The sequence below is a fragment of the Copidosoma floridanum genome, unplaced genomic scaffold, assembly GCF_036245765.1.
Source record: "Copidosoma floridanum isolate Cflo_tuat_1 unplaced genomic scaffold, Cflo_Japanese_pri ptg000004l, whole genome shotgun sequence".
NCBI lineage: Eukaryota > Metazoa > Arthropoda > Insecta > Hymenoptera > Encyrtidae > Copidosoma > Copidosoma floridanum.
In genome coordinates, this window is record NW_028321881.1 from 12,457,170 (window position 1) to 12,478,166 (window position 20,997).

General features: G+C 33.2%; 1 protein-coding gene across 4 annotated transcripts in view; it reads left to right on the forward strand.

Annotated features, from left to right (window-relative positions):
* Positions 1-1,385, forward strand: part of Ipo9 (Importin 9) — a 176,866-nt gene extending 175,481 nt beyond the window's left edge. For all 4 annotated transcript variants that reach the window (XM_089597849.1, XM_014348091.2, XM_089597857.1 and 1 more), the window contains 3 exons: positions 774-922; positions 990-1,047; positions 1,116-1,385. In XM_089597849.1, the coding sequence (XP_089453975.1) occupies positions 774-922; positions 990-1,047; positions 1,116-1,315 (407 nt within the window). In that variant the 3' untranslated portion in view covers positions 1,316-1,385. The remainder of the gene's footprint in view (positions 1-773; positions 923-989; positions 1,048-1,115) is intronic.
* The last annotated feature ends 19,612 nt before the right edge of the window (positions 1,386-20,997 follow it).

Sequence of the window (20,997 nt, forward strand, 5' to 3'; positions counted from 1 at the left end):
TTTGGAAGAAAGGTAACACCTAGCCAGCTCATAAGGTAAAGTGACTATTGGTTTCAAAAAGATGAGTACAGTGAGTTTAGATGATTTATTTGAAACGATCCTTTTATTAAACTTGATAACAGCTAGGGTGTGCTTATAACAATCGCTGCGCCCTGTAAATAGTACCCAATAGTATCGATAACCGAGTCGTTTGATGGAAACTTTGTTAGGGGCCCGCACGAAATACTCGAATACTTAAAGAAGAAAAGGTAAATATTGAAAAGAGAAAATAGAAAGGTAGAAATTAGAGACATAACGTACGTAAAGACTTTGCAGGGAGCGTGGAATCTACGTACTGCTACTACTTATTTATAGATTTGCTATGTTCAGTAATAGAATTGCAAAAAGTGCAGTTCAACATCGATTCAACTACATGTAACTTTAAATTTTATACAGCAATAATTCCACCCCAAACATTAGGTAAGTAGCGCTTTATCGTCAGAGTATCGTTATCCTCCCTTCCTTGATTAGGGTAATCACTTAATTGTATGAAACAGGTGGTTTTAGAACATAGGAGCGCATATGCGCTAAGTTACAAGAGCATTTCTTTACTGTGTTTAGAGCTGCAGAGTTTCAAAATGATTTTCAGAGTCGAGTTCATTATAAAATAAAGAGAAAAACTTTTCGTTAAATACGATTTATCTTACTGTTTTAATCATACTATTAAATAAATGTTTTTTGTTACCTCACCATATTTTTATTGATGTATAATATGATTTTTTTTTTTCTTATAGAACACGAGTCAAATACTGTTAGAACCAGAGGCAAAACTAAGTGCAAACCAATGCAATGGACAAAAGTTCCAGTGTTAGTTAAAATTTTCAAACTCATTGTGTATGAACTGGAAAATTTTCTCGAAGCTGCTTTTGCAGAAGATAATACAGTAATAATATTATATAAAGATTTCAGTTTAAACAAATTTAAGGTACAGTAAAAATTTTTAATTTCAGGAATCTGATGATGAAGAGTGTTCATTTATTCATGCAGGAAGCCATTCGAACTGTCTACGTAAGTAATATTCTGTTAAAAAAAAACATGAGCAGAAAATATTCTTAATTAATAAATTATATCTCTAGTTATAAATGATTATGACACTGAAGATGATGAAGAACAAGATCTTGATATCCAACAAGATTCAATATACCATTTAAACTTGGGACAGTACTTGAGTGATTTTTTAAAAAATTTCTCTACACACCAAGACTTTTCAATATTTATTCAACATTTGAATCCTTCCGAACGAAAAATATTAAACAAAATTAACATTTTTTTGTAATGTTTTTACGAAGTTAACACATGTGTCCATTTATTGAGAAGCGGCTCTTATTCATCCACATTGTACATGTCTCGAATATAAAGTAGTAATTAAAAAATTTAATTTAAATAACATCTAGAACGATAATGCTTTTTTTACTATTTCCACTTTTTTATTAAGTTTCATCAAATGCTCAAAAAGTTTATGAATAAATGTTTTAATTTACTCCTGAAATATTAATCATAAATTATGTAACTAATATGTATTCTTTATATTATAAGTATTTTTCGTACTATAGGCGTAAAGTTAACAAAAAAATTCTTACAAAGGGCAGAATTTATTTGTGAATGTTTCTGCGTGCCCAAAAAGTCTCATTTTACAATAATCAATAAAAAAATGTTTTGTACTTTACAATGTAAACATATACGTTATGTAAAAGAATGATAGTTCTTATTATACAAACGACATCATCACTTGAGCTGATATTTCGTGGCTGCACGGACCGTGGAAGAGTTTCGTTTGGATGGTGACTGGTAGGGAAATACTGTGGTTACCATGGGCACTAAGTGCAACAGCCACTATTCGCCCACGGGCTACACTTTGCGCCTTTGTAATTATTTGAGCCCTTATAATGCTAACAGTTCCGTAAAGGAATCCTTCTAATGTAAAACTACATTTTCCATGAAATATTTTATACTCACTTCTAAACATTTATTTTTACTACTTTGGAACACCATTCAGAGGTCCAAAGATGACGTTTATTTTTATGTACATGACACTTACGAAGTATTTACATATACTTAATAAAGAGAATTGAATTTTATTGTTGAATAAGAAATTGACAAGTATTTAAAAGTCGATACAATAAACAAAATCAAAGAGAATTTTTACTAGGAAATCCGGAACAAAAATAGAAATTACTTAATAAAGCTTTTGAAAATAAAAAATTAAATTTCAAATTGCAGCCAAGGTCTTAATAAATTTTAGGTAATATCAAAATTTTCTAATAAATTTTAGGCATTTTGGATGTTGCCAAAAAAATTTAAAGCGTCCTACAAAATGCCACTGAAAAATTTGAAATGATTGTAGGCTAATTGTATGTATTTGTAATAGAGAGAGTCAAAAAAATATTTTTTACTAATTTTGTATTTAATCGTTTTGATATGCATACGTAATCGAAATATAAATGTATAAACTAACCATACACACTTAATTTACTTGCTAGTACATGATACACTGTTGTGACATTTAAAATTACAAGAAATTTTGTGTTATTTACACAAACATTTACTTATAGAACAAGATTTTCGACATTTGTACCTAAAATGTCCTTGTCCAGTTGTATTCCACTGTTAAATAGCCACTACGAGGCTGATTTCGTTTTTTTTGTAAGCTTTTAGTGGCTCTTTTTCTTTACGCTAATATATTTTCTCTGGCCCTTTCAACGCTGGATTCTTGACTGATACTTGCAGATGTAAGTGTGCAATTATAATTTATTTCCTTTTTTTGAATTATAAATAAATTATTTTATTTAAAGTTATTTATAATTAACCGCATTCATATCCGCTTGTGTACCTAACGCTCAATCTCGACTTTACTCCGTATTTTACTGATAATATCAACAGGTAATTTGCTGCTGCTAAACCCTACTTTTAGATCACAGTCGATTATTGCTATGTACGGAAATACCCGGATACTTACGCGTAACGCTCGATTTTCCGTTAAGGATATGAATGTGAATCCTACAAACCACTCTGTAGCAACATCAAAACTTATAGACAAACTTATCACAAACGTGGATGGAACTTTATCACAATTATAAATACTTTATCAAGCATTTCCAGTTTTGCCTAGGTGTTTCAGGACTCTGATACTTTTTTAGGAAACACCCAAAATGCATCAAATTTAAAGAAAATTCAGGTATTGTCTGAAATATTAGGCATTTTCAGAACTTTTTAGGCATTTCAGCATTTCGGGTTTCTGACATAATTTCAAGTTTTCCAGTAACACACATTTACACCCAAACTTACACACAGAGAGAGAGAGAGAGAGAGAGAGAGAGAGAGAGAGAGAGAGAGAGAGAGAGAGAGATAGTCGAGAGTAGGGTCATTAACCTGCTCCTCCTTGTTTTCCTTGCTACCCCCCACATGCTTTATAAAAATCTTAGATATTTTATGCATGTTTTTGTTTACTTTAAGAGGTTTTCTGTTTTTTCTTTCAGCCCCCTCGCCCCTTCTCGCCCCCTTACGATTTTATGAAAACCTCCTTCCAGCTCGGTTTATGAAAATGAAATCTAATTACCATATAAGTTTCTTGGACTTAAAAAGAAGGTTAGTAAGTGTCCTATATAAAATTCGAGTACTAACTCAGGATAGCTCCTGTATATGCACCGGATCTGGTCAGGCAGATGCCTGCACAGGCATTGTGTAAGGAACCTGTCCAGGCTTCTATAACTCAGTACAAAAAAATAACAAACTTATTTCAACTTACTTTAAACAACATATATAATGAATGTATGAAGAATACTAGGTTGATTATGATATAATAAACAATTAAACAACTTCAATAATGAAAAAAACCTTTTCATTCAATACACAACTGTGCACCAGTTTCGTTTAGAACAATCAGCTTTATTAAGATTAACTCTTCAAATATTTTAATTATTGATAGAAAGTTTGGAAGAAAACTATTTTTAGAGCTTTTTTTCTACTTATTTTGAAATTAATTGTTTTATTTCTAATGATCTCTGCAAACTTTGAATTACACTTATATTCTCACTGTCATCTTCATTTCATTTAGCCTCTTAAATATTTCCACAAATTTATAAATATTATAATGCTTTTCTTTTCTGTTTCACTCTCATTCTATACCTTTTTAGAATAATTTTTTTGAAATATTTAGTTTTTGTTTATTTTCAACAAATATTTGCTTCATATATTTTATTTACGATTAAAGGATGGTAATAAAATAAAAGCAAAATGCGAATGTTGTGGTGTGATATTTTTCAAAACATTATCAAAGTTGAAGAAAATCATAGGTATCCCTTAACTTTATATCATATTGCATGGTTACTACAGAGCAATTCAGTGTACATACTCATAATTCATACATTTGTTAATACAATTGTGGGAAATATTGCAGTGACAGGCAAACAAGTATAATTGCTTATGATACACGTGAGAATGAAGTTAATGTTCAATCTTTTTTCAAAAAGTAACAACGAACTTTAGGTACGTCAACCTCTGGTAGTGATAATGGATGTGAAAGCAGTTCGACAAGCCCTCGAAATACTTCAACTACTGTCAGTTTTCATTTTAATGTAATATTATGGGTTGATCATACATCATCAATGAGTGTTAACAGTTACTTTTTGAACACGTAATTAGATTGTTTTTAAAATTAATTTGTCGAAAGATTAACGATAAAGCGTTCTTATACTTTTACCAGAAAATAATTTTTTGTATGTAACAAATGAGAGTACAGCTAAAAAGTCTTTTTACCAGTGTATGTGTGAAGGGTGTATTATTACATTACATGGATTATTAATTCTGCTTCTTTTTAGCAAGATTTTTTATTTATAAATTCTCATACTGGCCCTAAATGAATTTTTGTTTTGTGTGTGTGGGTATGAAAATGTATGGATTAAGAGTGCTGTGATATTCTTTAATGTTGACATCACATTTTATGATACAGAGAAGATACTTCCAGTTATTTTTATACACAATTATACAAACAAATATGTGATAATTGAAAACAACATTTTTATTTTCTGTTAAAGTATATTTTTGTATTAAAAAAATTGTTTAATATTGTAGATGTAAGTCTTATAATTATGAAGTAACTACAAGAGAACAAATGTCAGCTATTGATTTTGGGTCCCTTATAAAAATTATTTATGATTTCCGAATGTTTTTATTGCATGTATATTGCTCAAAATTCCTGCAGACTGAGCTGCTGCCATTCCTACAGACTCCCCTGCAGACTGGGCTGCCTCAAATTATCAAGAAGAAAAGCTATGTTCAAATCTAATTTATTGTCGGTATATCAGTCACATTTGGTATTATCATGTGGGTGATAACACTTTTCAACACAAGTTTTGTTTATTTTATTTTACTACGAAAATAACTTGTCAATCCCTCTGAAAATTTAATACATTATATGTTGTATGGTATGGCGTCATGCAGAAAAAAATTTGACAAATTATGCACACCATTTCCTTATAAATTCCATTTTTATGTGAATCTTTCATAAGGTTACGTGTTAAATTAAAGTTTTTTCAGCATTTTATACCTTATAAATGGAGTTGTGAAAGGGTCTCCAATTTTACACCTGACTTTTTAATATTATAACGAAACTCCTGTTATAATTTAAGGAAGATCGTACATAAAACGTTACGTGTGATGAACCTTCTTGAGGAAGATGGAGCATACGGTGCTGTATCAAGTTGAGGCATGAACCTGAAAATAGCGGCTGGTCAGGGGCAAATAGGTTCTTACAAGGGGTCCCATGACCTTCGAGAAAAACAATTTTTAAAACAGATCCTAACAAAAAACTAAAATTTGAAGTATCTGTTATGCATGTGAACTAAATTAAATACCAATCTATTATAAATATAAAAAGTATAAGCAAATTAAACAAGTAAAAATAATAAATTTTCAGAAAAAAACCACTTATAACTCGAGTCCGTAAGATTTTAGAGACACAGAATTTAACAAACATACTTTAACTCTCTGTGTAGGTATTATGTATAATCTTTAGGTATAAAATCAAGCAATAGTTCAAAAGGAAAACATACTTTATTGCTGTGTATATCTAGTAAACTTGAAATTAAAAAGTGGATCTTAGATATGGCTTAAGACTCAAAATAAAAAATCAAATGACAACAACTTTTAGAACATTTCAGCAGGTCAGAAAATGCATTTTGACACCTGATAAAGCTTTCAATGCGAACGGAAAAGTTAAAGGTAATCCTGATTTTTTTATCTCAAGACTACGTCTAATTTAAGACCAATTTTTAATCTGTAACAATCATTGGTCCAGTAGGGATGGAGTGATTCTTAATTGTTTGGTACTGTAGATTAATCTCACACTTTGAGATTAAAGAAAACTTGCAGAAATCAGGCATTAAAAATTATTGACTCACACGTTAAACCCAATAAAAAAAAAACTACCTTGAATCTTTCAAATCATGCCATAAAAAACGTATAGTAAAAAACTGGTTGCATCACAAGTGACATACCACACAAGTGAGGATTTTGAAAATAATCTAAATATGTATGAATTAACAGACATAGTGAGAGTTTGTAAATAGAAGTGTGACAGGAGTTAAAAGTTGTGGGTGTTTTTAAAAATGTTTATTAATGTGTGTGTTCAGAAAGTGTACAGTTCTTATACTGGCCTTAAAGATCCAGTATTGTGCTAAGTACACTAACATAATGTTTATTGAAAATAAAATTACTGATTGCAATTGGACTTACGAACATACATATAAAAATTTTTATTTTTGGTTTATCTATTTACCATCCTGTTAGTGGCTGTGCTTTTTAAAAATAATTTTTAAGGTTATATTTAGAAAAAAATTAAAGATATATTTTATATTTCTGTGATAAATTTTTTAATATGCTATAATTTTTTAAAAAATTTTCCACCTTAATTTTATAGAGGAATATCCAAAACACTGAAATTTGAGGTCATGTTTTCTCATAAGTAAACACCTTTCTATTAGTGCGTGGCGATGTTTTTTTTCGAGAAAATCGTACGAGCCTCGTGAAAATCAGTATTTTTAGTCTATCTTGCTTCTTCTTCTATACATGGCGAATTTTTTTAATATTTGAAGGTTGTGTGAACGCATGACCATGGAACATCATTTTTGCATTATTGTAACTGTAATAAATATAATAGAATTATTCCCAAAGTTTTGCTTCCTTATTTCATGAAGGTACATAGAAAACATTAAAAATTAAGGTCATGTTCTTACATAACTCAACGCTTTAGTTTTTGTGCGTTATGATGTTTTTGGTTTCCTAAAGGGAACCCGTAGAAATCGTTATTTTTTGTCTATCTTGGTTCCTTGTCTAAATATAGTATATTTTCCAATATTTGGAGGTTGCGTTTCATCATAAAAATCCGTCAGATTAATATTGGCTGTTAGCATCAATCTGTCATGCATACGAAATTTTTTTGTGATTTAATTCATAACAATAATAACATTAACTAGTCCATAGGTGTATCATATACACACATATACACTAGGAAATTACATGCACATGTACACTGTAGAACCTGTAGTAGAGGCTGTACAGAAGTAGACAACTAAACAGTACATGCATATTTCCATTGTACACAAGTTACGCACACATACATAGAGTATGCATGCATATTGCATACGTGCACAACTGCACAGTACCACGCACATGGCAATATGCATAAATATAAAGAAAACAACACTGCTTTGAGTTAGAATTTCAATAGTGGACTTTGGTCTCTGTCTTTTTCTCTCTTTGTGTGAAGTGTCTGCTATCATCTCATTCACTCACTGCTAACTTCAGGGTTGAAAAGTTTCTGCCAGTCAAGACGAAACTTTGGAGGATCCTAAAAATGAGCATATCACATCTACGCATCTCCTAATAACGATATTAAAAGGATCTTCTTGTCGCGATTTGTCGGAAGTTTTAGTTTAACGTTAATAAGGCCTGATATTTGCAAAACATGAAGTTTACAGTGTTGCTAAATATTTTTTCTTGAATTTTTATAATTGGGGAGCTGAATTTTGACATGTACACATAATAGCACGGTGCCATGTGTCATCTGCTCAAACTTGCATGTAGCGTGACCGTGCTACTTTATTCGTAAGTCATAAGTAACTTTCAGCTTTCAAATTCCGATTTAATTAATGGATAAATTCCAATAAAACTGCAGCCATTAGTGGACCTATTAAACCTGTTTAAGATATATTTCAAAGAAAAATATCCATTCGTTAATTTTTTGGAGAAAAATTAATCAAAATTTCAAAGTGCCAATAAAACTCCAATGTTAAGATATGAGCACGTGCCTCTAACCTATAATTGTCAAAAAGTGAGATCTTTCTCTTTCTATCGCACACTTGCCTTGACTCACGTAGCTGAAATGATACCTCCTTAAGTGATACCCTAAATCATGCTAAGAATTTTTGCTTGGATCTTTTTAATTTTGCTATTAAGTAACTTGGTTTCAATTGTTCTTAAAACTTACATCTGCTTAGTATTGCCACAAAATTTCTAAATACACCACGTGATATAATTCAACTAGTCACAAAACAAATAAAAAGGCTTCATCCATGTGATAATCAATATTCTTAAACATGATTATACTTAGGACGCTCACAACCTTCGTTGTGACACACACTACCAGCATAAAATTGTTAAAAAACAGTATTTTGTAATTTATTAATGAGATACGAAGTACAAATTTCTCATTTAAACAAAATTGTTAGCTGTGAGCTATAGTATTTCATATCCAAAAGTAGTTGCGATTTTTTGTACGCAGATGGCTCTTTTAGATTATCGTACAAAGCAAATACAATCTCCTATCAACAATCTGAACTTATATTGCTAGCATTTTTCGAATGTGTTGTAAATAATTTCCTCACGTTTACTCAAGGTACTAAAAAATTCGTAGAATGTTTAATCGATTTAACTGACATTAACAGTGACCTGTAACGATTCCTCTCATAATGAGCTCATTTGCATTAAAATTTGTGTGTTATTGGTGTTTTCTTCTTCAATAACAGTTTACGTAAATTTCAATAGGTATCACCGAGTTCTTCGAATATTCAGAGGATGAGAAGTACAACTAATGATGATGCTATTTTCGAGTTATTTGCAAGTCTTAACTTCGATTTTGCTTTTATAATTAAGCTTACCGTTGCAACAATTTATGAAAAAAAATGATGCACATTATGTGATTCCAAGTGTAAAGAATTTTACGGGTTCTACATTGATTCAATGTTACAACAACTATCTTGGACCTCAATATAAATTACATAATGCTCTGTTGATGGGAGTGACAACAGTCCCCTTTAATGAGGACTTTTACACAGGAGCTTTTATATTACATCATAAGAAGTAATACTTTTTGGACACAACCATTGTCGAAAACAGTTTGAAAATTTTTTTTGAGACCGAGTATTTTATGACACCATCGGCAAACAAAGCTCGTACTGAGTACAGATTTATACTAAAATATGTCACTCTTAGGGAACAATTGTTAATAATAAATTATACTTTACAATCGATGTACAAGAGGAATCGACAAGCTTTATGTTGCATGTGTACCCCTTATTTCGGACAATTGTCGATAATTTAAGCGAGACATTATGTACAACGTTGGAAGCGAATGAAGCGTATCTACTATATATATACAGAAATTAGAAAAAAACCTTAGAAATGCGCAGTACGGTTTGAGTGACGCTGTCCACGACTTAGTCTTACTGTATGAAAAAATAATGAAAGACATTTTTTATCAAGAACACGTCGATGAAATAAGAAGTTACTACATGGCCTCAGTAGCATTATTATCCAACTTTTTTGACCACCGTTTTAGAAGACAAACAATCTAGAAGAATTTCAAAGATCCTTCGATATAGCATTGCAGGAAATTCTTCCAGAAAATGCTGTTTTAGCTGCATCACTGTACAAAAAATGGTTGGAGCCGTTTTCACTAGAAAGGTTGTAACATTGAACCTGGCCAGCTTAGCACAAACACCAAACTATCCCGAATAAAACTCTACGTATTTAGCTTTGCGGCTCCGACCTCTTTGGTACGACCGCCGTACCCTAGCGCCGTAGCCCAAAATGCCCTGCACAACTGTGGATTTTCTTATTTGTTTTAGCTTTTAGCTACCACTCAAACCACTAGAAGTGACTCGGCTACACAGAGCCACTAAGGTACACCCAAAAAGCCACTATAGTTTCCCCCAAGAAACCACTACTCGTGAACCCCGTAGCAACTAACCACGAAGCCGCAGCCACTGCCCGCTTTGCTCGAGGAGGGCACGAAGTACGCCTCGCGACCCGAGTTTCCGCTAGCCACGCGTCGTGTATAGCCACTTAAACCCGGCCCTAAGAAGCCACTAACCTGGAGTGAGGGACACGGAAACGCGTTGTCTCCACTATATCGCGTATCTTGTGTACACTACAGCTACTGCACATAAACAGACAAAATTTACTCACTGGCTTACTCTTGACCTTCGATGTCAAGGGACTCCTGGTCCTGGATGTTGGCTCCGGCTTTAGTTATCTCACTAACTCAAGCAGCCACTCAATCGCAACCCAGCCAGCCTAGACTCTGAAGCTTTCTTTCGGGTCACAATACCCTTCGAAGAAAGCTTCGACAAATCGCGAGCCACACAGTGAGCTTTCGATGCTGCTCCGAATATCTCGTATTGTTGAACCACGATAAAACCAACGTAACGGGAGATAGCGAAAAATCGAACTGCCTTTTCCAGCTACTTCTCTTTGCTCAATACCTTTGAAAAAGCCCTACCAACAATCCTAGATCGATCGCCTACCGTCGATCAACGATTGCTGATTGGCTATTTATGCAACAGCGCCCTCTTTCATTTATTTAATCATTTCTTCATCCCTATTAGCATAACAGTTTGACCGGAAAATCGTATCGGCGCCTCCACCGATTTGATCCTCACGTTTCAGACCGTTCCAGTCACTCAAGAGTGGAGGCGCTGTCACAAGCAACATACCCACCGCCGACCAACAAGCCACACCTCCCATGCCTGAGTCATGTCAGTGCCACTCACCGAGCACTCGCGCACGACTTTTGACTTTAGAGGCATTACTAGATCGCGCCGAGCACATACATAAGCACGTAAACATAAATCTTAGGGATTTACTACAGCCAGACACCTGCATGCGTGTGCTCAACGCTGAGTCCGTCGCAAGGTATGAAGGATCAGAGACCAGGCTTTCGAAGAATAAATTTTGTAAATTTTTTCAAAGCGAAGTATTAAAAGATCTCGAATATAATTTACAATCACTAGGAAACTCTGTGCTTGAGCTTTTCAATTTATCATGTACTACAAAAATTATTTCAACTAAGATGATTGAAACCATTTTAACTTAAAAATTAAAAAACTGCTATCGTACAACAGCAGTCGTCGGTTGCGCTGTTTTAAACAATTAATTCAAAATTTATGCTACAATCTTTTTCTTTCATAAGTCTAAAACACATTCATACATTGTAGCTTTCTATATTTGTACGTTTATACTTGATAATTAATCACAAAAAAAAAAAACAAGTACAAATGATAGATTATAAGTTTACAAAAGTTTATTGTTGATGTACAAAATGAAGCAAAACATTTTACAAGCCATTTTTTATGTCAATACTGTTACAAATTGTCAGCAAGAATGCTATCAAGCACGTAAGTAAAACCATTTCAGTGAAATTAACGTATTACGTAAGATTATATTTGTAAGATGATTGGGCGCTGCTTGTTAAATAGTAGTAAATGTATTTATTTGTTATTCTATACTTGAAACGATGCTAGGTAAGTAATTGTCAAAAAAAACTTGTTTTATTGTTGAATACTCGCATTATTATAATAACACTTATTTTTATACTAATTTACAGTAAAGAACAACCCCATTGTTCTAGAAAGTGTTTGTTACGATTTAGTTATAAATTATGCACCCATTTATCAGATCACTACACACGAAAACTTTATCAAGAAAGATAATTCATTGCACACTTTAAACATTTCAAAAAAGAGAGCTAGCTTGCAGCAAGCTTGATTGTAATTGATGAAAAATGAGAAATCAAATCAGTCCTTCCTTTAATTTACAATTTTCTTCTTTCTTCTTCTGTTCTTCATCAATGTCGGAAAATCAAGGCTCGATTTGTCTAATGGAATATTTCAACCTTAGTTTATAAAATAATTAACTTAATTATATATTTTTTCTTACCGTACGTAAAGAGTAATCTAAATACAATTTTAAGGCATTACTTACATTCTCATAAGATACTGGAAAATTTATAAGCTGCGTTACACATGATAACTGATTAATCGGTCCAAAAAATAATATGTTAAGGGCTTTTCTGACACTACAGTGAGGAACGTATGGTAAAAGCTAAGCTCAGAGGGCGCCAGGGCCACTCAGTCGTGATTTGTCGATGTATTAGAGTATCTAAGTGAGCGTCATTGGCTTATAAAGGTACACTGCGCATCCAAGTGGAGACCTTGTAGCCAACATCTCGGGAGTGAGGAGAGAGCTGGAGGGTCTCTGTCTCTTTCGAACACCGCTCTATCTCTCTTTCTTGATGGAAGGGAAAAAAGGTGAGAGGGGATGTGATAATTGCAGCGCTTTCTTGTATTGACGTATGTTAACAACTAAAAGTACTTGAATGATGATTTTTTTCGCACTTAAAATTCATTCCTGTATTCAAATCCATTAAATAAGGTGTGCCGATTAATAATGTAGATTGATATTATATCTTCATAATGAATATTAAAATTAGACGTATAAAAAATATTTTTAGTCTCAAGTTTTAATATGCTTAGTATTCCTGAAAAACATATATTTATAAATATATGACGATACAGGTCAACCGGACAACCCCCCCCCTGTCCATAATTGGTTAAAGAATTTTGAAAACTATTTTTGGCGTAAAATGAAGCTTATACTTGCTAGTTTGAAATAACATGTGGCCTTCTTCAAATATTAAAAATGGCGGACCAACATGGCAGCTAAAAACAGTCTATCGGCCCCAAATTAATAATTTGTTTATGTTATATGAGCTTAGCTTATGGCTATGTAGTAGAATTTGTGTACTTTTCTACATCTTTGATTTCAAAATTCTATCTGAGTACTGTACTTGTATTTAAAAATGTACGTCACTTAAAACCTAAAAAAAAAAATTGTACAAAATCAGTTTTTTATGGTTTTGGACCATTTTGTTGTAATTCAATGCAATAAGTATGGGAGATAATTCTATTTTAAATATGCGATGGTCAATCTATTATACTAGATACATGAAACTAAAAAACTAAGTTCCTAACCTCCAAAAATTCGTCACAAAGCAGGAGTGTATGGTTTTTAACTGTAAATATTATTTGATGTTGCTTTAAATTATCATAATTTTTTTTTCAATTGTTAATTGTACATTTGTGCTGTTAATCAAGTTATTTAGTGGTATACCGTCCTTAACTTCAAAAAAAAGTATTACAATATTTTTTCATGTTTTCCAAATATTCTTATTCTCATTTAGTGTAAAAAAGCTGGTTTTTCTGTTATTCAGATCACCAAAAATACTTTTAGAATATGTTTTAATTTTAACTGCAGTAACTCGTTCTTTATATTAAACAACTCAGTATCTTTTATTATTACATTTCTTATGTTCTTCAATAATGCATAAAAAGACTATTTAAAGTTATAGTTGGATCGCTTAACTTTTTGTGTAAACTATTTTTTAGCTGGATCATAGTTAGTCGCACATAAACTCAAAAGTCGATAACTAGAGATTACAAAGGTCTCGTCCTTACATAAAATCTTTTCTCGGATCGCCAACAGGCAGAGAAATATGAAACCCGAATAAACGCTTTTTTAGCTCAAAGAGTGAATCTACATTTATTATACATTATCTTCGATTACCTTCCACAAATTTTGGTTTTAAGTTGAAGGATAGGCTGCACATAAGTTAAGCGATCCAACTGTAACTTCAATTAGTCTTTTTATGCATTATTGAAGAACATAAGAAATGTAATAATAAAAGATACTGAGTTGTTTAATATAAAGAACGAGTTACTGCAGTTAAAATTAAAACATATTCTAAAAGTATTTTTGGTGATCTGAATAACAGAAAAACCAGCTTTTTTACACTAAATGAGAATAAGAATACTTGGAAAACATGAAAAAATATTGTAATACTTTTTTTTGAAGTTAAGGACGGTATACCACTAAATAACTTGATTAACAGCACAAATGTACAATTAACAATTGAAAAAAAAATTATGATAATTTAAAGCAACATCAAATAATATTTACAGTTAAAAACCATACACTCCTGCTTTGTGACAAATTTTTGGAGGTTAGGAACTTAGTTTTTTAGTTTGATGTATCTAGTATAATAGATTGACCATCGCATATTTAAAATACAATTATCTTCCATACTTATTGCATTGAATTACAACAAAATGGTCCAAAACCATAAAAAACTGATTTTGTACAATTTTTTTTTTTAGGTTTTAAGTGACGTACAGTCTTAAATACAAGTACAGTACTCAGATAGAATTTTGAAATCAAAGATGTAGAAAAGTACACAAATTCTACTACATAGCCATAAGCTAAGCTCATATAACATAAACAAATTATTAATTTGGGGCCTATAGACTGTTTTTAGCTGCTATGTTGGTCCACCATTGTTAATATTTGAAGAAGGCCACATGTTATTTCAAACTAGCAAGTATAAGCTTCATTTTACGCCAAAAATAGTTTTCAAAATTCTTTAACCAATTATGGACAGGGGGGGGGTTGTCCGGTTGACCTGTATCGTCATATATTTAGAAATATATGTTTTTCAGGAATACTAAGCATATTAAAACTTGAGACTAAAAATATTTTTCATACGTCTAATTTCAATATTCATCATGAAGGTATAATATCAATCTACATTATTAATGGGCACACCTTATTTATTGGATTTGAATACAGGAATGAATTTTAAGTGCGAAAAAAATCATCATTCAAGTACTTTTAGTTGTTAACATACGTCAATACAAGAAAGCGCTGCAATTACCACATCCCCTCTCACCTTTTTTCCCTTCCATCAAGAAAGAGAGATAGAGCGGTGTTCGAAAAAAATAGAGACCCTCTAGCTCTCTCCTCACTCCCGAGATGTTGGCTACAAGGTCTCCACTTGGATGCGCAGTGTATCTTTATAAGCCAATGACGCTCACTTAGATACTCTAATACATCGACAAATCACGACTGAGTGGCCCTGGCGCCCTCTGAGCTTAGCTTTTACCATACGTTCCTCACTGTAGTGTCAGAAAAGCCCTTAACATATTATTTTTTGGACTGATTAATCAGTTATCATGTGTAACGCAGCTTATAAATTTTCCAGTATCTTATGAGAATGTAAGTAATACCTTAAAATTGTATTTAGATTACTCTTTACGTACGGGAAGAAAAAATATATAATTAAGTTAATAATTTTATAAACTAAGGTTTAAATATTCCACTAGACAAATCGAGCCTTGATTTTCCGACATTGATGAAGAACAGAAGAAGAAAGAAGAAAATTGTAAATTAAAGGAAGGACTGATCTGATTTCTCATTTTTCATCAATTACAATCAAGCTCGCTGCAAGCTAGCTCTCTTTTTTGAAATGTTTAAAGTGTGCGATGAATTATCTTTCTTGATAAAGTTTTCGTGTGTAGTGATCTGATAATTATTCCTAAGCTATAAAATAAACTGGACTCTATTTTTTAGGTAGAAAATTCAAAGGGTGCATAATTTACAACTTACCCTCTAGCTCTCTCCTCACTCCTGAGATGTTGGCTACAAGGTCTCCACTTGGATGCGTGGTGTATCTTTATAAGTCTGTGGTGAGTGTTTCTCACTACGTATACTATTTATCGATAGTGTGGATCATCGAGTTCATAGATAGGGTTGTCCTACACCCAGTAACACACACTCACACGAATACACTAATACATTCAGCAATCAGGACCGAGTGGCCCTGGCGCCCTCTGGATCCAGCTTTCACCAGACAATCCTTAATATATTTCATTAACGATTTCATGTACGCTTGAATTGTTCTATTTTTCTATTGTTTATTCCCTAACTCTGGTGTACAAAATATATGAATAATTTTTACTTTACCAACATGGATTGCCTGGTTCAAATTCAAAACTTAATCAATAAAAATATAGGGGACTTACTACGGTATAGAGGGTTGGTTTAAATTAAAATACAAAAAAAATAGTACAAAAACAAATTGTGATCAAAAAATAAATAGAATTAAAGGAGAGGAAGGTTAACACAATTAATAACCACGAATTAATGGGAAAAAGCCTATGGCATAAAAAACCCAAATTTATTGGCACGAATCGAAAATACAATTGAAGAACAGATCATACATTAATTGTTTGAATTGTAGTGTGTTATGGTGTGTGTGTGTGTGAGGGGGAGGACTTGATGGTGATGGCTCCCATCAAAACCGGCGGGCTCTGTGCGGTCGCACGAGTCAGCGCAAGGCTAGTGAAAGTGGGCCGACGCCCGGAAGATGAAATTAGCTACCACTTGCGGCAGCTCAGCGACAATATTTGTTTTAAGTGACGAATTCGAGTGGGGATCCCGATACCGGAACGAGAAACGGGATTGAACGGGTGAGACGTGGCGTGATGACAGCGGGATGATGATATGCACTTAGTATGGTGTAACAGACATATTATTGGTGTAATAAACGTATGATGGGTGTATGCAGTGGTGTGATTGAATGCAGATGGATGGAGAGAATTAAACCACGGTGATGATGGATGTGCAAGGTCGTGTCAGATAAGGTGCGGACGATGATGAGAGTTAGTGGACGTGAGGGGGCTAAAGGTAGATTCTACACGAGGATGCACGAGGAAGAGAGATATGTAATGATCAAGGGGGCAATGTGACAGACGTAGACGTGCGTGGGGTGAGGAGGACAAGCCCGAATGATTATGAGGATTATGACCTTGAATACGGAAAGGAAAGATAGCACGAGTGAGATGAATGAGTTAAGGTGGCGGTGAGGACGAGCAAGAGATGGATGGATAAACGATGATCAAATAATGAGAATGAGAGGTGTAGAGGCATTGAACTAGCATGAAGTGTGATTAATAAGAGATATGACAGTGCAAGGAGCAAGTCATGAAAGAATGAGGCGTAGGTCGAGTTAATGAATGAAATATGAAGATGAAATAGAACTAAATGAATGGTAATAAGAGATTTAACGTCTCACGACGATGTCCTGAGTCCTGGGGCTCGATGACAGTGGCGAAATCTCCTGCTGACGGTGCAAACTGCAAGCGGTAAAAAAACACTAAGCGTGAAGATGCTTTCAATTCGGCAGGCCAAGCAAGAGAGAGCGTGCAAGCGAAGCGTAACTGCCAAGTCCTGGAGCCCCGCCCCCCCCCCCCCCGATCCCGCACCGATGGGACATAAGCCAATCAGCGACGGAGGCGGGCAAGCGCAAGGCTCCAGGGAAAAATGAGGTGCGTGCGACTCTGAAATGTGAAGCTAGATGAGATTTCCGCTCAATTCCGTCCTTCGACGGAATAGCCTATATTAAAGAAATAATTGAAAAAATTTATTTTTTAAATAATTTAAGTGTGTTAAGTCTTCTTTTAAACTCACAATAAAATATTTACTTATGAATTACGTTTATTTACAAATAATAGCTATCATTCACTTATCCAGGTATGAGTTGGATTATTACTGTATTAAATATTAAACTCGTTTGCACATCATTACTCATTCCATTAGGAAATAATTTCTCCATGATGTAACAGTATTATAATACCAAATTGTATTAAAATATTAATGAAATTGATCGTTGTTTGATTTCTTTCGTAACAATTTAGACCAACGGTTTAAAAAAAAAACCGTATAATTCAGGAGAAGTTGAGGTTGTACAAAAAACAGTACAAAATTAATTTAAAAAAAAACACACGAACACTGACTTTTTGTTTTCTATATTTAATGCACTACAGCCAAATAACTCTTGGGAATGGGCGAGTACTAACTGTTTCTTAAAAAATGATGACATAGCGATTTGTTCTGGATGGATTGCAATACACGAAAAATATTGTTATTTTAAAACACAGAATTATTTTGTTTGAAGTCCATATGTCTACGTACGTTAGAACATATGTGACTGAAATAATTATAACAAATACAACTAAACTGTATTAAAAATCTTTGCGATGCCGTGCACACAGGAACAAAAAGTTGATAAATTAAAAAGTCTAAATGTGTAATATCGCACAACGAAGAGTATAGTTGTATACTAATATTGCTATCTTCAAGTAATTATTATTTATTGATAGTTACAAACAATAAAAAAAACTTTACAAATAAAGTTAATTTTTATAAGACGTGCAACTGTGTAAGATCTAAAAAAAAATTATAAGTAAAAGTGTTGGACTGTTCGTGGCTACTGGTCCTTCTTAAAACATATATTACTAAGGCCGCTACGCATCCTTTTTGGGCTTTGATTCTTTAGTGTCTCGTTATTTAACAATAATGTATATATTTTGCCTAAAAAAAGGTTTTATCTGAGGTTATGATATGATGTACTTGTACCTTAAATTATTAATTTTGTAACATATAAAAAATGTTTGTCGTTCAAATCATTAAGAAAAGTTCTATTAGTTTTGTAAACTTCTTATATATAGTATAGTTAGAAAAAATAGTTGGTATGGGTCTCGGGCAGTGTTGCGATGTACCCAAGACTTCTCTTGGGTGCTCTCAGCTAGTAGCGCAACCGCAGAAGAATCGTGCTCTCTCTCTCTCTCACCGGGCAAGTAGGAGTAAGGGAGCCCCCTTACCTAGCATTCAACTTAAGCCCCGCCCACTTCTCACAACTTAGATATTACTATTGACCATAGCTACCTGTGTCTCTCGATGGTCGAGCGGACTAAGCGTTTTGCTTACGCTTGACTCATAGCTGGGTAAGGTAAAGCGCCCGTCTATGAGAAGATGTCCCATCATATGAAACAGTAATGAAAATATATATTTTTAGAATTAATAACGTTATGTGAAGGTGTAAAAAAACTATTTCTTTTTTTTTTGTTAATCATACGTAACTAAAAAATTATTGTTCAACGTATCTAATGAGTAGTTCATAAGTATATATGATGATTAGTACTTCGAGTCTGAGGATCGATCAATATTTCTCTACTATCAGCGTTTAAGCAGTACATGTACGAGTTTAACTTTTTGGATAGAATATTAAAATTAACTTAACTTAAAACAAAAAAAATAGTTAAGTCACCTACCAAAAGATGTTAAATAATGTCTAATAATTTTTCATTGAATTATGTACCGGCTCTTTTTTTAAACATTGCTGTCTCATCGTACGTACATTTCAGCGAGTCATGTCCCTACCTATGGTACAGTAAGTAGTCTGTCCCATGAGTGGGGTACATGTTGTACGTTGTTATTAGACACACGCGTGAGTGTAATAAATATTATCGTTTTAACGTTTAAATAAACAAAATTAGTTGGTCACAATCGTCTTGAACGCAGCTCTGAAGCGCGTTGAATAAAGTTTGTTTATTGTATCTCAAAAAAAAAAAAGGTAATTAAATGTTATTTATTGTAACGTATAATATAACCTAAAAAGTTCAGTGTTTTTTGTTTAGTATAGCATGTTTATTAAGTTTTATTGAAATATTTAATTATTTTAGGTGATTTTCGAAATAAAAATGAAAACTAAGCGTAGTAACAAGTCAAAAGGTACAGATAATAAATTTAAAAAAAAGAATACTGCTAAAAAACCAGTAGATCAAATGTTAAAATTAAATCAAATGTTATTCGTAGTAACACAGCTAAAACAAAATTAAAAAGAAAACAGTATACTAAATTAAATTTAAAAAATGCTTTATCAGCTGTAAAATCAGGTGTATCACTTAGAAAAGCTTCTCATGCTTTTGGTGTCCCATCATCAACACTTTCCAGAAAAAACAATTCAAAAATACGACAGTCAACTAAACCATATGCTGGACCAGGTACTGTTTTATCAGAAGCAGAAGAATTGAAAATTTTCAACTGGATTATAACCAAAGCAAGGCTAGGACACCTTATAAGCAAAACCGAACTTTTAGACTGTGTGCAAAATTATGTGGTGAAAGAAAAAAAGGAGAACCCCTTTACTGATAACAGACCGGGAAGACATTGGTATGAGTCTTTTAGAAAAAGACATTCAGCACTTACAATAAGAACTGCTCAGCAGTTAAGTCATACCAGAGCTGCGGTGACTCAAGAAGTGTTACAGGAGTGGTTTAGTGAACAACAAGATTATTTGGAGTCGAAAGCTTTGCTTCACATTTCTCCAACCAGAATTTTCAACTGTGATGAATCAAGTCTTTTGTTGTCTCCTGATGGAGAAAAAGTACTGACAGAGAAAGGGAGTAAATCAGTTTATCAGATTAGCGATGCTGGTGAAGAGTGTCAGACAGTGTTGTTTATGTACAGTGCTGCTGGTGCTCGAGCCCCACCCCTGTTGATGTATGCTTACAAAAGTAGTCTCCCAAAAGATATCATTCGAAATGTGCCTCAGGGCTGGGGTATTAACATCTCGGACAATGGCTGGATGACAGCTGAAAGTTTCTATGAATATCTAACAAACGTTTTTTACCCCTGGTTGCTAGAAAGTAAAATTAAATTTCCTATTATCATTTATATGGATAATCATTCCTCGCACTTTACTATTCCAGTTGTGCAGTTTTGTAGAGATAGACAAATAGAAGTAATATGACTTCCACCAAATTCTAGCCATATAACCCAGCCCTTGGACGTTTCTTTCTTCCACCCATTTAAAGAAAACTGGAAAAAGTTGTGCCTCAATTTAAAAACGAAAATCAAGTTCAAAAAATTAAAAAAGACACTTTTCCCCTAGTTCTGAAAAAACCTTGGATTCAATGAAGAATGAAAAGGAAATAGTTCAAAGTGGGT